The following is a 26,784-nucleotide window of genomic DNA, read 5'->3' on the forward strand; positions in this document are numbered from 1 at the left end:
AGCCCCACACTGGGTGTAGAAATAACTTAAAAATAAGATCTTTAATTAAAAAAAAAAAGTGAAAGATACTGCTCTTAGTTACACAGAGATTCCAGGAATAAAACAGGCCTATCCCAAATGTACTGGGACATGTGTTGTCCAAGCCGTATTTATTCTATACAACCAGCACTATATGGGAATGCCATTTGTCTCATGCCTTCACTAACAATGGATATTAAACATTTTTTTGATATTCACTAATTTTATAGGCCCAAAATAGGAACAATCGTTTTAATCTATACTTCACTAATTAGATGTGGAGTGGAAGTTTTTCTCATGTTTATTGGGTCTTTATATTTCTTTATTTTTAAACCTGTTATATCCTTTGCTTATTTTCATATTGAAATTCCGTTCTTTTTTATAGTAAGAATTATTTATATATTCAAGTGGTTAGTTCTTCTTTTTCTTATCATGTAGTGCTTTCACCTTGACCCATTTCGGTCACAAAATACACTGAAATTTATTTGCTTTTCTGTTAATTTGTTTCTGCCTATCACTGATGTATGAATCAAACTGCTGTCAGGTTTAACAGCAGTAGCAACAACGATAATATAATCTGAATACCATTTAAACTGAGAAAAAAAAACTTGAATAGTTGTATCAGTGTAGAAGGTCATAACTAAGTTTAACAACTGTTACTGAATACCTATAATTAAACACCATGGTATTCAGTACCATGCTGGCACTTTCAGGAATGTCAAAGAATTCTAAGACAAAGACCCTGCCCTCTTGTTATTTATCCTGAGGCTCTTAATATTAGAAACCTTAGAGCAGGAGGTACAGTCTATGTTTCATTAGGATGTGAGAACTCAAAGCCAAGAATGAGCTTTCAGTCTTCACAAATTTGAAACTTGTGTTTCAGATGAGGCTGAATGGGTACCAATAAAAGCAAGTCATTCCTAAAACCCTAACTCAGTAACTTCTCCTCACCTATGGCTTTATGTGTCCCAAGTGAAAACCAGGTGTGTCCCAAAATACAGCAACATCATGTTGTTAGCAGCTCTCTTGTGGCCCTGCTGTGACAGCTGCCCTGGCCCTGTGGAGGTCATTGGTGCTTAGGTCATTGTACTTTCACATTTACAAATTAACCTTATCAGATCACTCATGAATATACAAGAGACTGAAGTTCTATAGGAAGCTTCTGATGAAAATATAGATTCTTAGTAAAATAAATGCTTAGAATCTTTTCATTTTTCTTTTCTTTTAGAACCGCGATCCATGGCAGAACCAGGTAAAGATCATTTTAATTTGTAAGCGTATGATCTGTGGTTTTACATGCATATAAATATATACTCATAGGGGCGCCTGGGTGGCGCAGTCGGTTAAGCGTCCGACTTCAACCAGGTCACGATCTCGCGGTCCGGGAGTTCGAGCCCCGCGTCGGGCTCTGGGCTGATGGCTCGGAGCCTGGAGCCTGTTTCCGATTCTGTGTCTCCCTCTCTCTCTGCCCCTCCCCCGTTCATGCTCTGTCTCTCTCTGTCCCAAAAATAAATAAACGTTGAAAAAAAAAAATTTAAAAAAAAATTTGTGATAAATATATACTCATAAATCAGTGATTTTATATATATTATATAAATAATAAAACATTGGTTACACCGGTGTCAAGAAAAAAATGAAAACTAAGGTTTTAGAAAAAAGATTCCAACCAACTCTAGCTATTACTGAAGAAGAAGGAAAGGAGGGGCACATATGCAAATTTGAAGTTTATATCCAATACTGAATATGAATGCAGTTAGTTCTTGGTTATTGAGGGATGTTTCTTGGGAATATTTTCCCTCTTTGGCTCCTACATGTGACCTCCCGAAACTGGGCAGAGCAATTTCCATGACGCTAAATCAATTCCACCTTCACAGCTTATGTGGCTCAAAACTCACCCACCAGATTTTGAAATTTGCAGAAGCAACCTATTCATGATGTTATTAGATTTGGTTGGGAAGATACCAAAATGACATGGGAGTGACAGTAGGTGAAGTTTTACTTCTAGAAAACACAAGTTACTCACAAATCACAGCAGAAATATCTGAAAGTCTTCTCTGTAATTACCCTGGAAAATTAGATTGTATTTGTACCCCTGGGTAAGAATGATGGTTTGGGATTTTATTATTATAGTTCTCTCTTGTGAAAAATGAATGAAAGGTATTCCAGAAGTAGACATTGAACATCCATGTTGCACAGCCCTACAGTAGGTCCTTGGGGATACATAGCAAAGATCAGAGCAGCCTTACTGTTGCATTGCTTGTATTGAAGTGGTATTTTCCCCCTTGAAAATATGCCACGTTTTTAGGACACCTGGTTGGCTCAGTTGGTTAAGTGTCTGACTCTTGATTTCAGCTCAGGTCATGATATCAGGGTTCATGAGATGGAGCCCCAAGCTGGACTCTGTGCTGGGCATGGAGCCTGTTTAAGATTCTCTCTTTTCCTTTCTCTCTGCCCGTTGCACACATCCCCAATCTCTCTCTTAGATAGATAGATAGATAGATAGATAGATAGATAGATAGATAGATAGATAAAAGAAAATATTTCAGGTTTTGACACTTTCATTCAGAGTGGAGCAGACTTTTCCACTAGGCAATCTCATACACAAAATCATTTCAGAGTCACCCCAAAAGGGTCCCTTCCCAAAACAAGTCCCGCCTTTCCCAGATCCATGGTCTAAATTTCATAGCCAGAGACCTCTTGTCCATCTTATATATGCAAATACCCTTTGGACACAAAATAACTTTGTTTTATCAGGCACATACAGTGTAGTGTGAATAAATTTATCAGATCATTTTCTGAAAGTGATCCCTGAAAGCTGAGAGTATAAATGTTTGGGAAGGGGAACAGAGAGAAGAAAGCATAGGCCGAGGACTCAGAAAAAGGACAGAGAGACACCAAAACTAAACTTTGCCTCTCCATCATTTAGGATTCTTGAGCAGCGATGAAGAAGACCTAACTAAAAGTGGCTTAAGCATTAAGAAAAATGTATTTTCTCACATAGCAAGGTGCCCTGAGAAATGGCAGTCTTGAGATTGGATGATTTAGCATCTCTAAGGCCATCATGGCCCATTTCCCATTCCACTAGCTTCAGGTTTAGCCTTGTTTTACTCGTCTACCCAAGACAGCTGCCACAGTTTTTGGGTATTGCATGCAGATGACCCACTGCACAGGCAAAAATAGGGAACAATGCTCTCTTTTGTTCTCTTTAAAGAGCAGGAAAACTTTCCTATAAACTCACCAAGAGATTTTCTTCCTGTTTTACTGACTGTAATTGTGTGGTGCATGATATCACTTAGCAAGGATAGAGTTAATATGACTGGCTTAGCATGACCAATCATGATTCACCACCTGAGACTGGCAGAGGCCAAGTTGCCCTGAAGCACATGACCCCTTCAAAGAGGGTGGACAAAGCCAGAATTCTATTAGTCAGGAGGAAGATGATGAGCTATGGAGCAGGTACTCAACACTGTCTGCTGTGACCTCCTGTCCCTCCTAATACAACCATGCTTTTGTTAGTTTTGTTTTCAGTGTCAGGTCTACTAAGTGGTAATTGATGGTTTATGCTACCATCTTACACCTCTCTTCATTAGCTGTCAAGGATTATCTAACCATAATAATTTTAGGCTATAATCACATGGTTCATTGTGGGAATCACTTTTGTAGTTATTCAAAGGGGGTCCATGCTGTCTACTAAAGTAATCCATAAGAATTGCCATAGCATTGCAAAGGGAAAAAATGCATTTTGCTCTTCTTTCACCCAGAATTTCAAACTACTTCATCAGCTAATTACTATTAGCTCAGCAAAATATTTCTTGTCCAAAGTTGTGGCCTTCATTTAAAATTACCTCAGTGCAAAAAAATGAAATATGGCCTTTTGTAGCAACGTGGATGGAACTGGAGAGTGTGATGCTAAGTGAAATAAGCCATACAGAGAAAGACAGATACCATATGGTTTCACTCTTAAGTGGATCCTGAGAAACTTAACAGGAACCCATGGGGGAGGGGAAGGAAAAAAAAAAAAAAAAGAGGTTAGAGTGGGAGAGAGCCAAAGCATGGGAGACTGTTGAGAACTGAGAACAAACTGAGGGTTGATGGGGGGTGGGAGGGAGGGGAGGGTGGGTGATGGGTATTGCGGGGGGCACCTTTTGGGATGAGCACTGGGTGTTGTATGGAAACCAATTTGACAATAAATTTCATATATAAAAAAAAATTTTTTAAAAGTGAAACATAAAAAAAATAAAATAAATAAAATAAAATAAAATTACCTCAGTGCAAAATTCCCCACAGACATAATGAGAGTCTTAGATTTAAAAATGTTTTATTAATTGTTTACTTCACACAAATCTCCTTCTTCTTTAACTGCTAACTTGTTCTTGTAATTTTTAAGTTTATTGTTTCTCAGTTCTATTTTTGTCATCTGGACTGATGACAAAAAATAGAAAATAACCTGAGAATTGACAACATATTAAGTATCGTATTATCATAAAATCCTCTTGCCAATAGTCTATGTGAAGTTTTTTGTTCTACATCCTTTGGTTCACTTTAGCCTGCTCATCAGTCAATTCAATCAAGTAATTGGACTAATTATTTTCAAACAATTAATAGAATCTACTTCTTACATTGACTTCTGTAGAATGATCACTTGATATCAGTAAATTTTGTAATTCCATTTCTATAATTGAGTGAGTAACCATTCTGCTTTACTGACATTTAGAGGAGATTTGTACTTTGGTCATTGCTGAGGTGTTTGCAGAAGACTCTGGGTGCTTCACCTGTACTGCGAGCAACAAATATGGCACAGTGTCAAGCATCGCACAACTCGACGTAAGAGGTAAGGGCCCTTGAAATGCCAGAACAATTTAGACCATGACTTTGAATATGAGTAGGGAGTGTTTGCATTATCCTTCTTTACTGGTTTTCTTATGAAGCTAGCTTGGTTCTCCTAAAAGAAATTTGAATTATCAAGGAAAATGTTCGTAAACAATTCCAATTTTTTCAATTTCTTATTGCACTTATGACCACCACCACTATCCATTATCCTACTGTTATCTATTCTGTTCCCTAAGAAAACATCTCCTTGGTCTTATATAAACTTTGAATATTCTTTCCAAAATGGTACTTAGATTCTTAGTTTAGTTTTTTCCTGTATCTGCACCATTTTTTAATGCCCCAGATTATGGTCATTGTTTTTGACAAGCATTCTCCCATTAGCATACTCATCTGGTTTGGACACATGCCCCCAGCTCACAGTTATAATCTTATCTCAGTCTTATTGAGTGAGGCTAACAGCTCAGGTCCTGTTGTTGTCCTTTCAGGAAATGAAGACCTCAGAAATAATGGGTCTCTTCACCCAGCCAACTCCACCACCAACCTGGCTGTTATTGAGCAACAGCCATCCCCACCCAACCCAGAGCCTCCTTCTGTGGAACAACCCCCTAAACCCAAACTTGAAGGGGTTCTAGTAAACCATAATGAGCCCCGGTCCAGCTCGAGGATTGGGCTCCGTGTGCACTTCAACCTGCCTGAAGATGACAAAGGAAGTGAAGCATCTTCTGAGGGTGGCGTGGTGACCACCAACCAGACAAGGCCTGATTCTTTCCCAGAGAGATTCAATGGACAGGCAGCAAAAATCCCTGAGCCTTCTTCACCTGTCAAAGAACCCCCTCCAGTTCTGGCCAAACCCAAACTGTAAGTAAGAAGTAGAATGGATGACCCAGGGTGCCTGTGAGCTTCTCTGAATGTACCCTTAAAAATAATGGTGCTGAAAAAGGGAATTAGGAAATGAGTAAATACACTTTATTTTTTTTTTAATGTTTATTTCTGAGAGAGAGAAAAACAGAACACAAGCAGGGGAGGGGCAGAGAGAGAGAGGGAGACACAGAATCTGAAGCAGGCTCCAGGCTCTGGGCTGTCAGCACAGAGACCAACGGGGCTCTAACCCACCAGCCGTGAGATCATGACCTGAGCTGAAGACAGCTTAACAGACTGAGCCACCCAGACACCCTGAGAAAATACACTTTAAATGCTTTGCAAACCATAAATCCTTACATCAATGTTAGTGTACTATCACTACCATCCTTACTGTCAAATATTCTACCTTTGAGAAATGTTACACCTAATGTTACCCCTAAACTAGCTGATAAAGATGTTTGTCTAATGTTAGAGGGCTCCAGCTGAAGCACTTCTACACTCTTTTTATAAACCCTTTCTTGCATCTAATATCCCTTATGGTCTGTAATTTTATTCTTACCTTTCCCATTTCTGCTTCAACTAAAGCGTTTGTAGTCACTATGGAAAACATATTTAGTACTTGTTCTTTGCTATGGCTGGATATGCTGTAGTGACCACAGTAGGTTTTGTATAAATATAATGGGGATGAAAGAATGGAGGAGTCATGATCTTCAGACTCCCATTGGGGACTGATACGCTGTTGCCCTAACCCCCGAGAGAGCCTCCAGTGGAGCCATGCTGCAATGTTTAATGCTTATCCATTATAAAGCAAACACAGAACATGATACTACTCCTATGTTCTGTTTGATCCACACGTCAAAATTATAAAAATTATATTTATAATTACATAATCCTTTAAACGTCAACATTAAAACTTGTACGAACAGTGCTCCCCTCATGAGTTTCTCTGTGCAAAACACAAGATGTTCATTGGAAGCAGGTCATGTTTAGTTTTATATTCTTCTCACTACCACATGAGGCAAAATTCTGAGCATGAAATTAAATGTTATGAAGCATGCCTCTTGGAAAATCACATCCAAAAATGTTTCTGTCCCCTGAAAGTTCTACTGGTCACAGGAAATAGGAATCCACTGAAACGAAAAGAGGGAATGGGTTATTGTAGAGAAATAGGCAAGAATGGGAAACAAAAGGCAGCCTGGAGAATCCCTGCCTGGAGAAGGATAACCCAAGCCTCTGTCCACCACTCACTCTCTGTCTTGAGCACCTCCTTGCTTCTTTGCATATCCTCTCCAATCCTCTCTTTGGAGACTCATCAATTCATACCTGGCCCATCATGGCATGTCCCATTCTACAATTTATGTCAAGTTCTACTGCTAATTAAATTGTTCATAGCAGTTCAATTCCAAATACCAGCTGATCCAGCCTAATCAGGTGCAAAGGATTTATGTTTGGAGAAAAGAAGAGTCAAATGGATGGAATCAGAACTGTGAAGGGCAGCAGGGTGGGGAGTGGGGGAATTTTTCAGAAAAGGGAGTTTTGGGAACAGGTAACCCAAAACAATTTCCTTGGGGATTGCCTTTTTTGTAGGATCTCCTCTTACCCGGAGACTGTTCAGGGGCTATTAGGTATGTCAGTTAGGACTAGGTGTAGGTTCATGTTGCAGAAACCCCAAACAAATGGTGGGTTACATACATGAGGGTTTTTCCTCTTAAATTTTTTTTTTAATTTTTTAAAATGTTTTATTTATTTTTGACAGAAAGAGAGACAGAGACAGAGCATGAGCGGGGGGAGGGGGCAGAGAGAGAGGGAGACACAGAATCTGAAGCAGGCTCCAGGCTCCGAGCTGTCAGCACAGAGCCTGACATGGGGCTCCAACTCACAGACCGCGAGATCATGACCTGAGCTGAAGTCAGACGCTCAACTGACTGAGCCACCCAGGCACCCCGAGGGTTTTTCTCTTAAATAAAGGAATTAGATGAACAGTCTAGGGCTGTTACAGTGGTTCCATAGTCATTGATAACCCAGTCTCCTGTCTTCTGCTCTGCCACCTTCAGCACTGGCTTCTTCTCCAGATCCCTTCATGGTCCAGGGTGGCTGATAGTGTAGTCATCACATCTGATTTCAAGCTGCAAGAAGGGCAAATGGGTGAAGTCCTGATGTCAAACTTCTTTCAAGGAACCTTCTTAGGTCTTACCCAAAATCTTGTGCTTGCATTTCATTGGCCAGAACTCAGTTACATGGTGTACTAGCTGAAAAAGAGACTAGGAAGTGTAGTCCTTGGCTGCATATATTGTCTCCTTGAATAAAATCAAGCTCTTTTACAAAGGGAAGAATTAAGTAGTCAGTCAGCAGTATCTGACACATGAGACTTTCAATAAATATAATAATTTTTTCTACTAAGTTATATAGTAACACCCTCTATAAATCAAGTCCTGAGTGCTATATGATTCTTTAATCTTTTTTGCCTTCCTTAAGTTTTCTCTTAATTGTGTGTGAGGCTTGTATTCGTAGAGGTATGAATATATATGTTCATGTGCACATGCACACACACACAAGTCCTCTCTATATCTATGTGTCTACAATATTTTCTTACTGGTTTTGACTTTGGTTTTAATCTTTTAGGTTTTGCAATAAAATGTATCGACTCTCTGAATAATCTTGAGGATACAATTTTCTGTTTGTTCCTTCAATTTGCCATCATACAGGAAATAGACATAATTCCTACAGATATTAAAACTGGAAAATAAAGAGAAACTGTCATTTTTAAACACTGTATCTTCAAAGCCTAAATAACTCAGACTTTGAAGTTTTCGACTTGAATTCAAGCTCTCTAGAGCAGTGATTCTTCATACTGGCTACACTCTAGATAAAATGTGGAGCTTTTTTTCTTTAAAATTTTTTTTAACGTTTATTTATTTTTGAGACAGAGAGAGACAGAGCATGAACGGGGGAGGGGCAGAGAGAGAGGGAGACACAGAATTGGAAGCAGGCTCCAGGCTCTGAGCCATCAGCTCAGAGCCCGACGCGGGGCTCGAACTCACGGACCGCGAGATCGTGACCTGAGCTGAAGTTGGACGCCCAACCGACTGAGCCACCCAGGCGCCCCATAAATGTGGAGCTTTTAAAAAATATTTATGCCTTCCATCCCGACTAAATCAGAATACCTCCACAGACTATTTTAATGTTCAGCCAGTTTGGAAACTACTGACCCAAAGTTGGAAAGTCTGAGTTACAACCTTTTATCGTTCCACCCCACCCCGTACACACATCCCACCACACTCAGGAAACAACAACAATTAACATTTAAAGTGAGTAAAATGTCAGACAAATATCAGAATGTACTGGAAAAGCCTATGTTTGGAAGACAACTGTTTTTTTAAAGCAGTGGTTCTCAGCCCCGGTTTCATGTAAGAACCACCACCTAGAGCCTTGCTATTCACAGCACTGGCATCACCTGGGAGCTTGATAGAAATGCGGACTCTCAGGTCCCTCTCCAGCCTTGAAGCAGAAGCTGGGTGTGGGGGCAAGGAGGGCAGAATCCAGAGGCTTCTGAGGCTCACTAAAGCTTAAGATAAGAACAACTGACCCACATTTAAAAAGATAACAATAACTAGGCCTGGATCTTTTCCCCGGCCGATTGACCCTCTGAGCAATGGTGTCTAAATCATTGAGGTTTGTTTGTCTCTTGGTGATTCTCTTGGTGATTCTCCCAGCTTGGTTGCCACTGGTAAAAACACAGCTAAAAGCCAATTGCAGAGACATATTTACTCAGAATTAGTTATCCTAATCAGTGATGTGCTGGCAAATGTTTTAACAACAGATGAAGACGGGAAAGCCCTGATTTCTAGCGTTTGCCAATTCTCTCCCACCATGTTCTATTTCAGGCTGCTAAAGCAAGGTCATTGAACTGGGAATTGGAATGGGATGTGCACAATCTGCTCTCCAGAATAATCGAGAGCCAGCTCTGTCCAGCACACACTGCCTGAAATTTTTGTTGCCAAAATTGCTTTCAAAAGTACTTGATACAGTATCCCAAGTTTTTTGTTGTTGTTGTTGTTTAGTCATTAAGCCTTTTTATCTCAGCAGTTCAAAACCCCTAAGAAATTCTTTTGTATCCCAGAAACCACAACACGAAGCATTCTTACAAATCTGAAACTCTAATCTTCATTCTTACAAATCTTGAAATTGATACATATAGTTCAGAAACTAAAGAATAGCCATCATTTATTGGTTACGTCTATGTTTTAGGTGCTTTATCAATTCTCACAATGTTGAGATATTATTTATTCCTGTTTTATTTATGAGGGAATCGGGGTCAGAAAAAATGTAAAAACTCCCCAAAGCCACACAGATAATGAGTGGCAGAGCCAGGATTAGGACCTAAGTCTGTCTGTCTGCAGAAACCATATTCTTGAGCATTGTGTTTAAATTATTTTGTGGCAAAGAGAAGATATTTACAGGTAACCCAAGAGAGCTGATAGATCTGCTTGGGTACAAGAAAGCTTGATGTCAGCTTGAAAGCTAATAAAAGAAAGCTTGGGTATAAACCTGACTTCAGAAATCCTCATTAGCAACAACAAAAGAGCAGCTGAGCATATAGCAATTACGACAGGTTGTTACTCTGAATTAGAGATGTTACTCCGGATTTTAGAACTAGTAGCCATTGTAATTAATTTTCCCTTCCTTTATTCTTTCATTGAACTTTGTACCTTCATTATTAAAGCAGTAGATAAGTTCCACATGTTATCTGTAAATAACCAGTGGTTATTTACGTTATATGTATGTAGAGTAAGATTTTTGAGCCCTGAATAGCTCATACATATAAATACTTGGGCATATTTATATCTCCTAAAGTGCCTAGCAAAGTAAACACAGAAAATTCAATAAACATTCATTGAATAATGGAATTGACACCTGATGTAATGAATAAGCTAATCCAAATAGCTGTTTTAAATCCCTTCTGAAACAAGACCTTAAATAAAATGAGAAAAAGAAACCCCATTCAAACAAAAAGAGACATTATTCTCAAATGAATTCTTCCCAAAACATAGATAATCAAAACAATTTGACAGTGTATCTCACATATCATTATGTTTAAGGTTTGTGGCCCTCTATAACCCAATATACTGAATTGAATGATAAAGGCTAACATGCCATTGGAAGTCTTATTTAAAGTGAAAAGCTGGGGGAACCTGGGTGGCCAAGTTGGTTAAGCATCTGACTTCAGCTCAGGTCATGATCTCATAGCTCGCGGGTTCGAGACCCACCTTGGGCTCTGCACTGACAGCTCAGAGCCCCAAGCCCGCTTTGGATCTGCCCCTCTCCTGATCATGCTCCATCTCTCAACAATAAATAAATGTTAAAAAAAATTTTTTTAGTAAATAAAGTGAAAATCTGGTTCTTAGTTTTTATTCAATGGGAACAAAAAGAAAATAAGAATCAATCAATACCAAATGCCTTCCTGCCCCTTTTTATCATCATCATCTTTCTAAGATTACTTACTTGTCAGATACTACTTTTTCTATTTCTGTAACCACAATAAAATATTTCTGCAATATCATAAGGCTAAAATCTACTTAGACTACTCTATGCAGAGATGTCCTGAAAACCATATAGCATTATCTTCAGACTATAGCAATCACAGAATGTGACCTGACAAATATGATATCTATTAAAAATGTAAAGATTTTTGTATTTTCATGCCATTGGGAAAATTAACACTAACAGAAACAATATTAATTGTATATATTTTATATTTTCTAAGGATAATCTAACAAAGATATTTCTGCTTCTCTTGATTGCCTGAATCATCTATGATGAAACGGAAAGGTTTAATTAATTTTTAATTATATTGCTTTATTCTCTCAGCTTATATACTCACTTCTAAAAAGGAGAGAGGGGCGCCTGGGTGGCGCAGTCGGTTAAGCGTCCAACTTCAGCCAGGTCACGATCTCGTGGTCCGTGAGTTCGAGCCCCGCGTCAGGCTCTGGGCTGATGGCTCGGAGCCTGGAGCCTGTTTCCGATTCTGTGTCTCCCTCTCTCTCTGCCCCTCCCCCGTTCATGCCCTGTCTCTCTCTGTCCCAAAAATAAATAAAAACGTTGAAAAAAAAATTTTTTTAAATAAAAAGGAGAGAGAGAAGTTACTGTGCCAAGTGGCTAATGCTTCTGCATTCTTAGTTTAACTCAAAACAAGAATTTTCATAGATGAACAAAGGATTGCACAGTATGTAGCATCTAACAGCAGATGGGACTCTGTTTTGTGAAGTTACTTTTCCATATATCGTGTATCAGAAATGTTAATGAAAAGAAGGAAAAAGGTCTTAAACTCCAATAATTAAAAAAAAACAAGGTTTGGAGAACCTCCTGGTTCAACTTTATTGCTGTTGGTATTGACTTTCCTCACGGTAGGAAAATACAGAACCTTTCATTTTTAATAGATCTCATGTTCAGCAGATCACCTTCTATGTTCCAGAACATAGAACATAAAATCCGAAGAACATAAAATCATGGTGGACTTGGGACACCAAAGTCTCCTTTGTGGATCTTCCTATGGTTACTCGCTCGAGAGTCAATTCTTCTAACCAGCAGTTTAGCAGTCCTGATGGCTCTATGCATATATAATTTTTAGAGATTTTCATTTTCCGTTTTTTTTTCTTAAAAAATAATTAACCATTTTGTTAAGATAGACTAAATAGACTGTGAGACCTAAGTCAAATCATAAAATGTTTCTGTGGCTCAGCTTCCTATAAAAGAAGAAAGTACTCCCGGCTTGATCTTCTTTGTCCTCTTAGGAACAAGACAAGGCTAAGGCAATGTTTATTTTTAGGGTGGCCATATAATCTACTGTTAAAACCATGCTATTTTTGAGAGTAAAAGAGCACTATTAATGATTATGCCAGGAAAACAGGCATAAACCAAGGCTGCCCAGGATGTATCGGGTCATATGGTCACCTTATCTATGATGCTTTGTTGTCAAGAGAGGATGAGAAACACCAAGACATATCCTGTGGCTTTATTAAGGTTTGTTTTAAAATGAGGCAAAATGAAGAATACAACACATTCAGTTACTTACATCAGTGTGTAGCTCACTGTCTTCTGTCCCAAAGCTGAGATACAGCCTGCTCCTATCAGAAGTTTAGGCACTCCTAACAGAGGACCATTGTTTCTATTTCTTCTTTCTGATTTGTAAGCATTCTAAAATTGGGCTGCTATGTTGCAGGGTCACAACACAGAGATTACAATGTGAATGAAGCCTTTTGGAGTTGTGCATTGTGGTGGTTCTTTCCCTTCTTAGAATAAAACAGATTTAGAAAGGAGAAACAACTCGCAAGGAACTGATTAGCTTATTTCTGGCAACTCTGGTTCTGGATCAGCATAAAGTTGTAAACAGCCTGTCTATGCATTTTCTGATGGGTGAAGCCAATGGTGACAGATTTCCCTTCTCTTTCCCTATTCCTGTGTGCAGTGATTCCAGCCAGCTACAACAGCTTCACAACCAAGTCTTACTGGAACAACAGCAGTTGCAAAACCCATCTCCTTCATCTCCTAAGGAGTTTCCTTTCAACATGAGTGTTTTGAACTCCACTGCTTCCCCGGCGGTGACAATGTCCAGCAAGCAGGTGAAGCCCCCTTCATCACAGACTTTCAGCTTGGCCCGGCCAAAGCATTTCTTCCCCTCTACAAATACCACCGCAGCAACTGTGTCCCCTTCCAGCTCTCCAGTGTTCACCCTGAGCAGCACTCCTCAAACCATTCAGAGGACAGTGAGCAAAGAAAGCCTCTTAGTTTCTCACCCCTCCGTGCAAACCAAACCTCTAGGAGGAGTTTCCATCCAAAACGAGCCACCCCCGCCAGCTCCAATAGAGCCAGCACAGCCGCCACTCACATTTGCCATCTCCAGTGGAAACCAGTTTCAGCCCCGCTGTGTTTCCCCAGCTCCCGTCTCTCCCACCAGCCGGATTCAGAACCCAGTGGCTTTCCTCAGCTCCGTTCTGCCTTCTCTCCCTGCCATCCCACCCACCAATGCCATGGGGCTGCCTAGAAGTGCACCATCTGTGTAAGTGTCATTAAGCTTTCTGATGTAAACGATGTCACTAAAGAAAGGATTTATGCATACAATAGCTTGGTCTGGGACAGGACTCTCATTTAGTGGATTCCCAGATAGTCCTATCTCTTAGACACTAAATGGATATTGAACACCTTAGAACAAAGGGCATGATTACTTTAAATAATTTTTAACAATTTAAGTATTGAAAACACCTCTACAAACACAGATTCTCTGTGCAGTGCTCAACTTTTGTACACAAGATGCCCTCCATAAGTGCCTGATGACTCCTAGTGTCTGATTGCCATTTCAGCCACTCTGATTTCTAGGCTTTTGGACACAGGCCAGGGTTTTTCATGGGTATGTCTGGTGTGAATTTATTTTACAGGCCATCGCAGGGACTAATGAAGAAAAATACAAAGTCTCCCCAACCACTGAATGATGATTACATTCGTGAAACTAAGAATGCAGTGATTCTGGACTTGGGGAAAAAAATGAATTTCAATGATGTCAGATCACACCAGCAGGTAAGATTGTCGGGCTCAAATGGTTTATTGGAATTTCATCATAAGAAATATAATTTCACTTAATTCAGTCCTTGGATGGTCAGGTCACCAGACCTCAGTGAGGCTGACCCTGCAGTCTTAGAAGGTAGAGCATCGGTTAACCAATGGTCATATAGGAAAGTCATCCACATAGATCTATAGTTCTTGATTACCCCAGTAGTTAACTCAATTTAACTGTTTATATGTGTTTATGTAGAATGGAATATGTCAAAGAAGGAGAGAGACTAGATAGTCTGTTGGCCATGCCAGCAATCCTTAGCTCAGTATTGGCAAATACCATCACATCTTTGAAATATTTCAATATATAAGATGATCTAGACTTAAAAGAGCTCTGGAACTTCATGGTGTCCTTTATCGGACTCCTACAGTCTAATGTGCTAGAGGTCTGCTCACCCGTTCCCTTCATTCTTCACATTAGGTTGAATCATGTGAAATAGACATTAGTCAATATCCTGTAGTTCAACCCGTACAACTCCTTGCTTACTAGTAAGTGCTCACACTGAAGGAGCAAAAGGAAAGCCATAGGTGAGCATCAGATAAAAGAACAATAGACTATTTTGTTACCTGAGCCATTTATTTTTACATTTTATATCATGGTTAATTTTTAAATGTAGGTTTATATTTTAATAACCTAATTCTTGGTTTATTTCCCAAGGTGGGAACTAATCAAATCTATTTTGAAATATAACATAAGATTTCAGTCAAAACTATATGCCAAATATTGTGGAATTTGTGGCATAAGTGATCCCTGGAAACAAGGCTCCAGATTTCCCCGACCATATGCTGTTTTCTTTAGTGTTTCTGTCTTTTACCTCTAGTGGAGCCGTGGATATATAGTATTTTACAATTGTGCTATATGTTGGGCAATTTTTACTAAGTAGATTCTCTTGCAAATGTACTGCTTAAAATCCTTTTAAAATTGACTTTAAACTATTGAATTGAAGAAGAATATTTAAGTTTGTTATAATTGAGTATGCTTCTCACATATTATTCCGCCGAACTACATATGTTTCTGGGAGGCAACTATTCTTCTCTTCCATCTTCTAGATGGAGAAACGGAGGCACAGTTGTCAAATTGTCAGTGGCAGAACTATAACTAGAGCCCTAGTCTCCAGGACACGTCACATTTTCCCTGAAACTCTGCAACCTTTTTCAGTTTTATGACAATTACCTTTAAGTCTCATAAATGTTGCTCTGTCTGACACAGATTTGCTTTCCTATAATACTGTCATCACATTTGGGTTGTTAATCCTTCGAAGTGTCACTGAAATCAGAGCTGTGTTCAGCCTATGTCTTTTACAACTCAGGGAGCAATTAGAACCCTGTAAAAATGATAACAGGCCAGCACACAACCTGTTTGATTTTACTTTTTTAGTTACTCTGTAGGTAGATCCATGCTAATCCACCACCCAACTCATGGCAAAGTAGGTTTTTCTCCTAATTACCTGAAATGTAAGTAACGTGTAAATACAAACTTCTACGAGTTGAGTGTCATAAACCCAACAGAACTCATTATTAAACTTCCATCATGAAATAACCTCAGGGCTAATATCAGAAACGGTTTCGAAAAGCATCTTACTACTGAATATCTGTGACATGCATCAGTGTTCTTCTGAGAATCATTACTCTGAGAATTGCTTTGGTGGTTTAGTTACAGAATTGGTCCTAGACTGAGTTCTATGCCATGGATAAGAAAACCAAGCTGCATAAATGCAATTCAGGAAACTAAGGTTCTAAGATGGAAAGCTTGCATTAGGTTGGTAGATTTTGATTCACAGCAAGTTTTGGGGAATAAAATGACGACTACTTTATAATACTGTCATTGTTGCCTTGGGAAATGATGGTGAAGATGTGAATATTGTCTGCAATGTACCGTGGCCTGCTGGCTAGGGTTAAAAAAATATGCTTAGGAAGGTGGAAACCAATCATAAAGAAACACTTGCATATTGATAGCCATCTATATCCACAGTCTGGGGACCCGTAATCAAAATGATCAGTTTTTCTCCTTCCCATATTAGCCTACATATATGAGGGGGGAAGCAAATGATTTCTTCTGAAGCATATGCGTTTGTTTTATTTTGCTTTGAAAACTTTTAGGTCCAGAAATCTGGACTCTCAGGCCCTACTTTATTCCTAGCAAATGAAGAATAGCAAGTATTTGTGTGGTCTAGAATTATCACATTAGGCTGAGCATGAAAATACATCTTAAGTCCTAAACAATGAATACTGACTACAATTTCTTCCCCAGAACACGAACTTCTAAATTAATGTTTTAGAAAATGGGTTTTCTTTGACATATCCATGACCTTGTATTTCTCTTTGTAATATTTCAGTATTTACCTTCTTACTCATTTTATATAAAACATTTGTAAATAGCAATTAACATTTGCTGGTTGATTCCTAGAACATTGCATGATACAAAGGTGTCATCCTTTCCGATGTTCATATTTATTAAAATGTTTAGCTTTCTAAACTGACAGTGAATTTTCTTTGACTTGAGGGTAAGCCAAGAAAGGTGCCCAAGTTCTAGATTTTAGGCTGCATCATTCCTTACTTTGAAGAGTGTCATTCACCACCAGTGGATCTTCAGTGGACATCAATAAAACTTAAACGGTTTAGGTTAGCAAGGTGAATCTGAGAGGTCAAAGGAACCCAGGATCACAAAATGTAATAATGAAAGTTTCATGACCTTAATTCACACATGACTTAACATGATTTTATGCACCCAGTAAATATATGGTGATTGTTAATTTCTAAACACACACTCGTGCACAAGTGCGCACACACACACGCGCACACACACGCACACAAACACACATACACTCTCTCTCTCTCAATGTCTTATTTCAACTTTCCTCCTTGACCTCATTCTGTGGAAACCTTTCCATCTCTTTTTTCTGCCCCTTTCTCTTTAAAACTGTCTGTGGTTGCCAGATCCTGCAATGTATGACAAAAGAAAAAATAAGTTCCTAATTCTTGCTATGCTTTTTGTTCATCGAATCTCCTTCTTCTCTAAGCTGCTTAGTCATTTCTTCTATTTAAACCATATCTCTTTCATCTCTTTCTATGAATTCTTTATGAAAATCCCTATTTTGTGACTCTTGCTATCCATTCCTTTTCTAATAAGAATTCCACACAGCCATTGACCTCAGGTTGTTTACCTTGAGCATAATAGGACCCTGGGCTAGTGAAGTGTCCGTGGTCATCTGCCAAGGACCCATCCAGGATGCACCAGTCACAGTCTCCCTAGGAGCTAGGGTTCATAGATGTCTTAATCATTGCTGCATCCCTGTTATGTCTGGCACAGACATAGTTATGGGATTTACATTAGTTTCAGATAAGATAATGAAACTTTTGACCGTATAGAAAATTTTGGATTTGTTGCCTATCCATGGAAAGTAACTCACTTGACTATGTAGATTCTGATTATGCCTAATTGTGGATACTACCCTATGATAATAATCCATGTCAATCAATGGATTAAAAAGATGAAAACAGTGGTGCCTTGGTGGTTCAGTCGGTTGGGCATCTGACTTCAGCACAGGTCATGATCTCACAGTTTGCGGGTTCAAGCCCCTCTTCGGGCTCTGTGCTGACAGCTCGGAGCTTGGAGCCTGCTTCAGATTCTGTGTCTCCCTCTCTCTCTGCCCCTCCACTGCTCATTCTCTGTCTCTCTCTCTCTCTCTCTCCCTCCCTCAAAAATAAACATTAAAAACTTTAGTAAAAAAGATGAAAACACACTGAAATTAAACTCTGGTGTTAACTGAATGTTAGCTTCACACAAAAAAATATTCTCTCCTTTGAGCACAGACATAACTTACAAGCAGCTAATGCAGAAACTGCTGCTTTTACTCACAAAGAGAAAACTCAAGGGAAAATGGAGAAGGCAACATAAATTCAGCCCTGGAAATTCAAAGCGTGCATCTACCAGCAGTACAGTCATTGTGCAGACAGTGCAGGAAGTACCTAAATGTAGCTGAAACATATTGCTTTTGTTTGAAAATGTCTTTTTTTTTAATGTTTATTTATTTTTGAGAGAGAGAGAGATAGAGCATGAGCAGGGGAGGGTCAGAGAAAGAGGGAGACACAGAATGGGAAGCAGTCTCCAGGCTCTGAGCTGTCAGCACAGAGCCCGACGCGGGGCTCAAATTCACAAGCTGTGAGATCATGACCTGAGCTGAAGTCGGACGCTCAACCGACTGAGCCACTCAGGCGCCCCTGTTTACAAATTTCTTTACAAAATCTGAGTCCCGTCAGTCATAACGTGGAATGACAACCTTGATTTATGTGTGATAGGGGTAGTTGGGATACCAATTCTTGGTTGCAAAGCACTACAAAAAGACGTCAATTTCTGCTTTGGGGGTGGTATTCTTTGATACCATCTCAGATGTAAAGATTCGGTGCTTTAGCAACAAGCCACTTACCCCTGCCACACAGCTGCATGGTTTCTTTATTCCTGTTTCTGATTTCCCAAATATTTTATGAAATCTTTCATGGAAACCCTTGACCTACAGTATTCTTAGTTTGTTGCTCATTGTTAATTTATACATTTTATACCTGGTACATTAAGCAAATATGTCTAAAAAGAATTTTTTTTTCTCCCAGTATCCCTTTACATTTATTCAATGGGACGGACTATTTCTTCTCCTGCTCCTGGCAATCTCAAATATAAGGCAATCTCAAAAGCAGTTTTGACTACATTTAGTTCCTATAAGCTTCTATGGTTACTTTGTTGCAAAATACAATCTTGATCTAGTAGTACAATATTCCCAGCCTACAGTTACCACTCCAATCCTTATTCAAAAATTAGAACCCACGCACAAACACCCCATCCATACCCCACACCCAGGGACTATTACAAACGGTGAATCCCAAGACAGGAAGGGAAGTGTGGCCAACTTCTTCTCTTTTTTGCTCTCTCTTCCCCCACTTTACCAACTGCTGTCCCTGACTCCTTTACCCAGCCATGGAGAGACAAAAGTTGACCCCACAGTGGCTTTGTCTTGTATGTGGCCCACGCGTGCGTGACGGGAACCATCACAGGTCCTCCGCCTTGACACAATGCAGGAGTGAAGGTTACTCAGCCTTCAGCTTGCCCACGGACAAAAAGCTGCCTCACTCCTCACTCTGGCGCTTTTAGGCAGGAGTCAGATACTAACCCACTGTAAACAACAACAACAACAACAACAACAACAAAGCAAGCTCCCCAAATGGGTCCATTTAGCCTCCTTCGCTGAGCTTGAAATGAAGGCAGGAACCCTTGGGCTGGAGGTGGGGGTAGGAGATGCAGAGACAGCCCTCTCCAAAGACCTCTCCCTGGATCTTCTCCCTCCTCACTCCTTTGTATCTCCATAGTGGTGAAGAGTTTCAGTCATCTAACCTGTCTGTAAGCACCTGCTTTGAAATTTCTGGAGAATAGTTTGTCTGCCAATCCACTTGTTTTCTGACATCTAGCCCATCTTAGTGCCTCAATAAAAACTTCCAGTTAAGATCTGGTTGCGACAGTATCCTCAGTACCTAGTTATGAGTAGTATTTTTTAAATAATTCATTGAGTGTTGTTTTCATGACCTCCCAATTAGCAGTGTTGACAAAATAATAAATATATAACCAATGTGAATACATTTATAGTAAAACAAAATATTCATATTTTAGTCCTATTGCCTCTGTAGTTCCTTGGATCAAATCCATTCAAACACTTATAAATTCCACAAAATCAGGCCCCAACTTGGTAAAATCAAGTTTGGAATACATAGAGACAATGTGGTAATTATATTCTCAGTCAGACACTTAGGACTCATATATACCATCCATTGTGTTCCTGAATGTTAGGTATAATCATAACTTACCACCATGTACAATAACACTTCTTTGGGAAAATTACTTCATACTTTCAAAATAGAATTTCAAGAATTCATCTCTCCCCATAGTAAATAACTCTGACAATATATTTAGCCAGGAAGTTACCAGCCCTTACAGCTCAGGCAGTAGAGGCTTCAGAGAAGGTTCTTTAGCTTAGAGCAAGGACTTCATTAAAACAATGGCTAGGGGCACCTGGGTGGCTCAGTTGGTTAAGTGTCCGACTCTTGATCGTAGCTCAGGTCTTGATCTCAGGGTGGTGAGTTCACACCCTGTGTTGGACTCCATGCTGGGCATAGGGAAAGAAAAAAAGAAAGAAAGAAAAAATGGCTAGAGGTGATATGGAATGGACTGGGAATTTGGGGACTTAAGTGAAATAAGATGAGAAGCCTTAGAAGGTTAAGACCTTCTTTAATAAAAGAACATGAAGTCTTGCCACCTTCACAAAAACTCTAGGGTTTTCTGAACCCTAGCATCTGTGTGTGTATGAGGTTTGAGATCTGTTTAAATGTAATTTTTAAAATAATAAAGCTCAGGACACCTGGATGGGTCAGTCAGTTAAGTGTCTGACTCGATTTTGGCTCTGTTCATGATCTCTCGGTTCTTGAGATCAAGCCCAGCGTCAGGCTCTGCATTGACAGTGCAGAGCCAACTTGGGATTCTCTCTCCATCTCTTTCTACCCCTCCCCATTCATGCACACATTCACACTCACTCTCTCTCTTTTTCAAAATAAGTAAATAAAACATTTTTTAAAAAAATAAATAAAATAATAAAAAGCTTCCGTTTAACACCTCACTTTACCTCATATAGTAATCGAATAAAATGAGTCATAGGTTTTAGTCCTAAATATCCTAGAAAATAAGCAGATTTACTAAAAAAGGAAAATAACATATATTTGGAAGCATAAATGCAATTCAACAAAGAAGAAATACGTATTCTTCATGTGATTTTTAAATTGGCAAGACTAAGAAATATTTCAAATTTGGGGGATCACTTAATATATTTATGGAAAATATAGTCATTGTGAAGTATTAGGATGAATCATATAAAATTCTACATGTTGACCTACAAAAATGTCAGTTTCATATAGTTCAACCTAGTAGATAGTTGGAAGCTTTAATTACTAACTTTCTAAAAGCTCCTATAATGTAGAAAATAGTCTAATACTGTTAAACCAGGTTTCTTAATACTTTTTAAACTAGGGTTCAAGTAAATAGAAGTGAACAATTTTTTACTTTAACTGGTTTGAACTACCTGATTGAAAATTAATAAGCTTAGCTGGAGATTAACCATTTTCTCTATCTTGAAAGAGCTGTGGATTTGTTTTGCTTACTCAGGGTGAGATGTGGCTGAGAGAGGATTTAAAATTTGTTTCAAGAAATTGAAACCAAGAAACATTTGATTCTGTGTTTTTCCTAAGTTCCAATTCTACACAAATTCAGGTGATAATATGTATAAGACAATAATAAAAGAACATGAGTAATGTGATTTAATAGCTTGAGAATACACCTTATGGGTCCTGAACTTAATTACTCTAACATTAAGGACAGATGTACATCAGCCATGTGCTTCCATATTCTATTTCAGGAGCATCCTACTGCCATCTCCAAGGAGCTCACCTAAATTACAAAATTATGGTTAATTAGAGTCATGAGCTTAACAAAAGGTCTCACTTTCAACACAAGCCCTGGCTCTGGATTCCTCAAAGATGCATAAATGGAACAAGCGATTGCCCCCCTCTCATGTCATTCACGTATTCACTCATTCTTCATATACTCATTGAGCACGTGCCATGAGGCAGACCACTATTACAGGTGCTGCTGATACAGTGAGAAGCAAGATAAACAAGATCTCTGCTCTTGTGGGGCTAACATTCTAATCCTTAGAGATATTTAATCACTCAATCAACAAACAAACAAGAAATATACTAGATAGCAACCAGTACTGTGTAGAGAATTAGAATGGGGAGTTAATTTAGATGAAGTGGACTGGGAAGGCTGCTTTAGGGAAGTGACATTTAAGCTTCATCGAATAAGGCAGAGAGAGGGAGTGACAGGAATTCAGGACAAGTCCTAGATTTAGGGTTTAACTTGGTACACTCAAAATGTAGTCTGAGGACCCGTGACAGTCTGCAAGCTATCACTTCTCCACCTTAACATAAGAACAGGAACTGAGTATAACCATCAAGAAATTTTTATAGTGGGCGCCTGGGTGGCTCCATTGAGCACCCAACTCTTGATTTGGGCTCAAGTCATGATCTCATAGTTCGTGAGCTTGAGCCCTGCATTGGGAAGGAGTCAGCGCTGACACTGTCAGTGCAGAACCTACTTGGGACTCTCTCTCTCTCTGTCTCTCTCTCTCTGTCCCTCACCCACTCATGCTCTCTTTCTCAAAATAAATAAACTTTTAAAAAATTTTTAGGGGTGCCTGGGTGGCTCAGTCGGTTGGGCGTCCGACTTCCACTCAGATCATGATCTTATGGTCCGTGGGTTCGAGCCCCTCGTCGGGCTCTGTGCTGACAGCTCAGAGCCTAGAGCCTGCTTTGGATTCTGCGTCTCCCTCTCTCTCTGCCCCTCCCCCCGCTCAAGCTCTGTCTCTGTCTCTCTCAAAAGTAAATAAACATTAAAAAAAATTTTTAATTTAAAGGAAATTTTTATAGCAATTTGGAAGAGAAATTTTATATCTATTGAATATAATAATTTTGTACACGTCTTAAATTTCATTTTGCTAGTAATTCATTTTTATTTTACTTTATAAAACTACACACCAGAAATTTTTAAAAACCTGACTTTCACCAAAGACAGTGTGAGAAACACTGCTTAACTGCTTAACTAAATAGATTAATAGTGGCACCATTTCCTGAGATGGGAAAGAGTAGGGTAGGTGCATCTCTGGGAGACAGAAATCAAGTGTCTGGATCATGCTAAGTTTGAGATGCCCATTGGGCACCCAAGCCATGATATAGAATCAATCACTGGGTATATGACTCTCATGATGTAGAGCAGATCATCGGGTATATGAGTTCTGGGGAAAGACCAGACTTAAAGATATGGATTTGAAGTCATCAGCGTACAGAAGGTATCTGAAGCTGTGAGATAAGATGAAACCACCTACCTAGGATTAGGAGCTAGCAAAAAGACTGATAAGGAGCAGCAAAAGAAAGAGAAGAGAAACCAATATGATGTTGTGAAAACCAACAGAAGAAAATGTTTCAAAAAGGAGAAAGTAGCCATCTTTGTCTAATGCTGCTGAGAGATCAGGTAAGGTAAGAACAGATAAGTGACAACTGGATTTTGCAAATTTGGAGACCCTGACAATAGTAATCTCAGTGGAACAATGAGAACATAAGCCTAATTGGAGTACATTAGCAAAAGAGTGGGTGACAAGGAAATGATCCCGTAACAATAGAAAATTATTTCAAGTAGTTTTGTTGTGGTGGGAGTAGAGAGATGCAATGAAGATGGATATGGTGTCAAGGGAGATTTATTCAAGACAGGTTTCAGGAAGTATGCAGATGGGAATGTCCAGTAGAGACAGGAAGTTGGTGATGCAGGCGTACATCAGAATGCAGTTCAGAATAGTTTTGCCATATTATCAAATAGGAAGTTCTACATATTGAAATAGACATTAATAGTAGTAATGGAAATTACATTCCATCTTCATTTCTCTACAGGATGCTACTGGGGCTCCATACTCAAGGTGAGGAATCAGGATTCACTCAGGCAGTTTGGGATTATAGTAGAGACATTGGCATCTCCTTTAGTGCTCCATGGTGAGGCACCGGAAATGGAACATGCCCGGTTTATTGGGTTTCCATGATATAAATCTGAATCTTAAAAAGTTCCATCCGTAAATTATACTGATAAATACCTTCTTTCTCACCCATAGAACTTAAATTTAAACATATTTGCCATTTTGACAGGAGTACAAAATTTCAAGCTTTGAGCAGAGGCTGATGAATGAAATAGAGTTTCGCTTGGAACGTACCCCTGTTGATGAATCAGATGATGAAATCCAACATGATGAGATCCCCACGGGCAAGTGTATAGCTCCCATCTTTGACAAAAGACTCAAGCATTTCCGTGTTACAGAAGGCTCTCCAGTGACATTCACCTGCAAAATTGTTGGGATACCTGTTCCAAAGGTAGGGGAAGATGATCAGCCAGTTGGCCAACAAACAGCACAGAACTGTAGACAGTGCCTTTGAGAAAATCCTATCAGATTCTAGGGATGTATCTACAGAGGGAATAAAAATCAATACCAGAAAATTAACAAGGCCCATATAATTTAACTAAAAAGAGATAGTCAGGGATAGGATTGTTAAATAATTAGGCCAAAAATAAATCTGATTTATAAGTAAGTTAGAATTTTAATAAAAGTTTAAAATAAACTTCTTAGTCATAATCCTCCATTTTGGGTTATTGATTCCCTCAACCACCAAACTCACCAAATTGATGTTTTTCTTTTTTTTTTTCTTTTTCTTTTCTTTTTTTTTTTTTTTTTTTAGCATTTATCGAATACCCACAAAGTGCCTGTTGTTGCACAAAGTGAACTATATTTGTATCATTACTATTAGGTGGGTAAATGCTGAAAATGTCATATCGTTATCACTGGCTGCTGAAAAATCTTATGAGTCACCAGATTTTTTTGGCAATCATCTGAAAGAAGGATTTACACCCGGTGTGGCTGTGGTAGGGGATCTCTCCACTCTACTTTCACAAACATTAGCATGCTGTTATCATGTATGGTTAGGTAACCAGGAAATGTAGAGGAGAACAGCTGCAATCAGTACTTTGACCCTCCTGTCTTTGAGAGATCTCCTTGATACATGCAGAACCCAACATGAAAAAGATACTTATTTAAATTTTAGCCAGATGAGAAATTTAACAAGTGAATCCTGGCCTCATTCCACTTGGTATGATAAACCATACTAACCTTTCAAGTAAGGTAATCTACTGTGGACCCTGAGATCTGAAACTGCAGAAGACTTGAGCTTGTAAATAGGACAATGGGGAAAAATTCAGCCTCCTGGTTTTCATTCTTTTGCTTCTGGAGACATGTCTGGTCCTTGGGGTGGCTTTTTAAGCAATTATGAAATACGATAAAAAGAGCCAAAAGCTTGATCTCAATCCTAAGTTATACAGAATTTTGACCTAAGTGCTGTATATGTACAAATTCAGCAGTATATTATACAGTCATTTGAATATATTTTATAATTTTTTTCTAAGTGCTTTATAAGAGATGGGTCACTTGTAGAGATGGCAATCTGCCCTTTCCTCACCCTACTTCCTACTTTAAAAGATGTACAGAACAGTGTAGATTCTCCTTGATTATCTTTCATTGCAGGTTTACTGGTTCAAAGATGGGAAGCAGATTTCAAAGAGAAATGAGCACTGCAAAATGAGGCGAGAAGGAGATGGGACCTGCTCTCTGCACATTGACTCCACCACCAGTGACGACGATGGCAACTACACTATCATGGCTGCCAACCCCCAGGTGCAGAAGCAGGGTCCTGCGCTGTGCCGCACTCTGAGGAAGGAGCAGTTGATGTCATTGAGAAGTGCGAGTTACTAAGCATTGCTGAGGAAAATGAATAGAAGCATTGTGATTGTGTGTAACTAGAGCACAGTATCACAGCTTAAAATGACCACTGATGGGTCATTCAACCCTTCAGACTTTGTCAAAGGACATTAGTAGTATCTGTTCGCTGTGTCCCAGATGTATTGGGCTAAATCTTGTGCTTATCAACTCATTGATTCTCTTGAAAAGTCTATAAATCATTCTATCAAAAGATTTGTTTTGTTCTTTAGAGAACAAGCAAATTACTCCAAAAAGGCTTGTAAATATTCCTCAAATCCATAATGTCTTTTTTTTTTTTTGTAAAAGTTAGAAAGCCATAATCTTTCACTTTCCTTTTCTGAATGAGATCAAGGATCAAAACTTAAAATTCCCTTAAGAGATATGGCAGAATAAATATCTTCAACTACTATTAGAACAGAAAATATACAACTATAAGTTCTACTCTCACCCACTCTTCTTATTAAAATGTTAGTTTTGAGGATAATGTCTATTGAGAAAAGCATAATATACTTGTCCAGGGTCTCTGCATGTTGCTGCAGATAATGTTAAGTGCACAAGAATTCAAATTTTTTTACATCTGTGCTCTGTTCATTTCCAAGCTCAAAATGAAAGTCATCACAATATTTTTAAAAATCCCCCTGAAATATTAACAGTGATCTAAGGAGTCATATTTTATTATTTTCATTCCCACCCCCAAGTTTTCTTTCTCCTAATAGTTTGCCAAAAGGTTCATAATGTTCTGGCACAGAAAAATTTATATAAATTGAAAAAAATGTGGAAGTCTTCTTATTTTTAATCTTGTTCATTTTTGTTTCTCAGGGGAGAATCAGCTGTTCTGGCCACTTGATGGTACAAGGTTTGCCCATTCGTAGTCGACTAACATCTGGTGGTCAGTCTCACAGGTAAAGACAGTAAGAATCTCCCTTCTCTAGCCCTTCCCAAGCATCCACCCACCACAATGAGCATCTAAGTGTTGGGTCTACAAATTGTTACCTAAAATGTAGCCCCTCGCCTGCAGCATCAGCAT

The 26,784-nt window shown here is 39.0% G+C and overlaps 1 protein-coding gene across 5 annotated transcripts in view; it reads left to right on the forward strand.

The window, feature by feature from the left end:
* MYPN (myopalladin) overlaps positions 1-26,784 on the forward strand; it is a 120,947-nt gene that overhangs the window by 78,196 nt on the left and 15,967 nt on the right. For all 5 annotated transcript variants that reach the window (XM_040485160.1, XM_040485159.1, XM_040485163.1 and 2 more), the window contains 8 exons: positions 1,247-1,270; positions 4,733-4,849; positions 5,334-5,706; positions 13,175-13,765; positions 14,142-14,280; positions 24,100-24,321; positions 25,524-25,673; positions 26,577-26,659. In XM_040485160.1, coding sequence (XP_040341094.1) covers positions 1,247-1,270; positions 4,733-4,849; positions 5,334-5,706; positions 13,175-13,765; positions 14,142-14,280; positions 24,100-24,321; positions 25,524-25,673; positions 26,577-26,659 — 1,699 coding nt within the window. The remainder of the gene's footprint in view (positions 1-1,246; positions 1,271-4,732; positions 4,850-5,333; positions 5,707-13,174; positions 13,766-14,141; positions 14,281-24,099; positions 24,322-25,523; positions 25,674-26,576; positions 26,660-26,784) is intronic.

This window comes from Herpailurus yagouaroundi, unplaced genomic scaffold (genome assembly GCF_014898765.1).
Source record: "Herpailurus yagouaroundi ecotype Mexico unplaced genomic scaffold, PumYag 163, whole genome shotgun sequence".
NCBI lineage: Eukaryota > Metazoa > Chordata > Mammalia > Carnivora > Felidae > Herpailurus > Herpailurus yagouaroundi.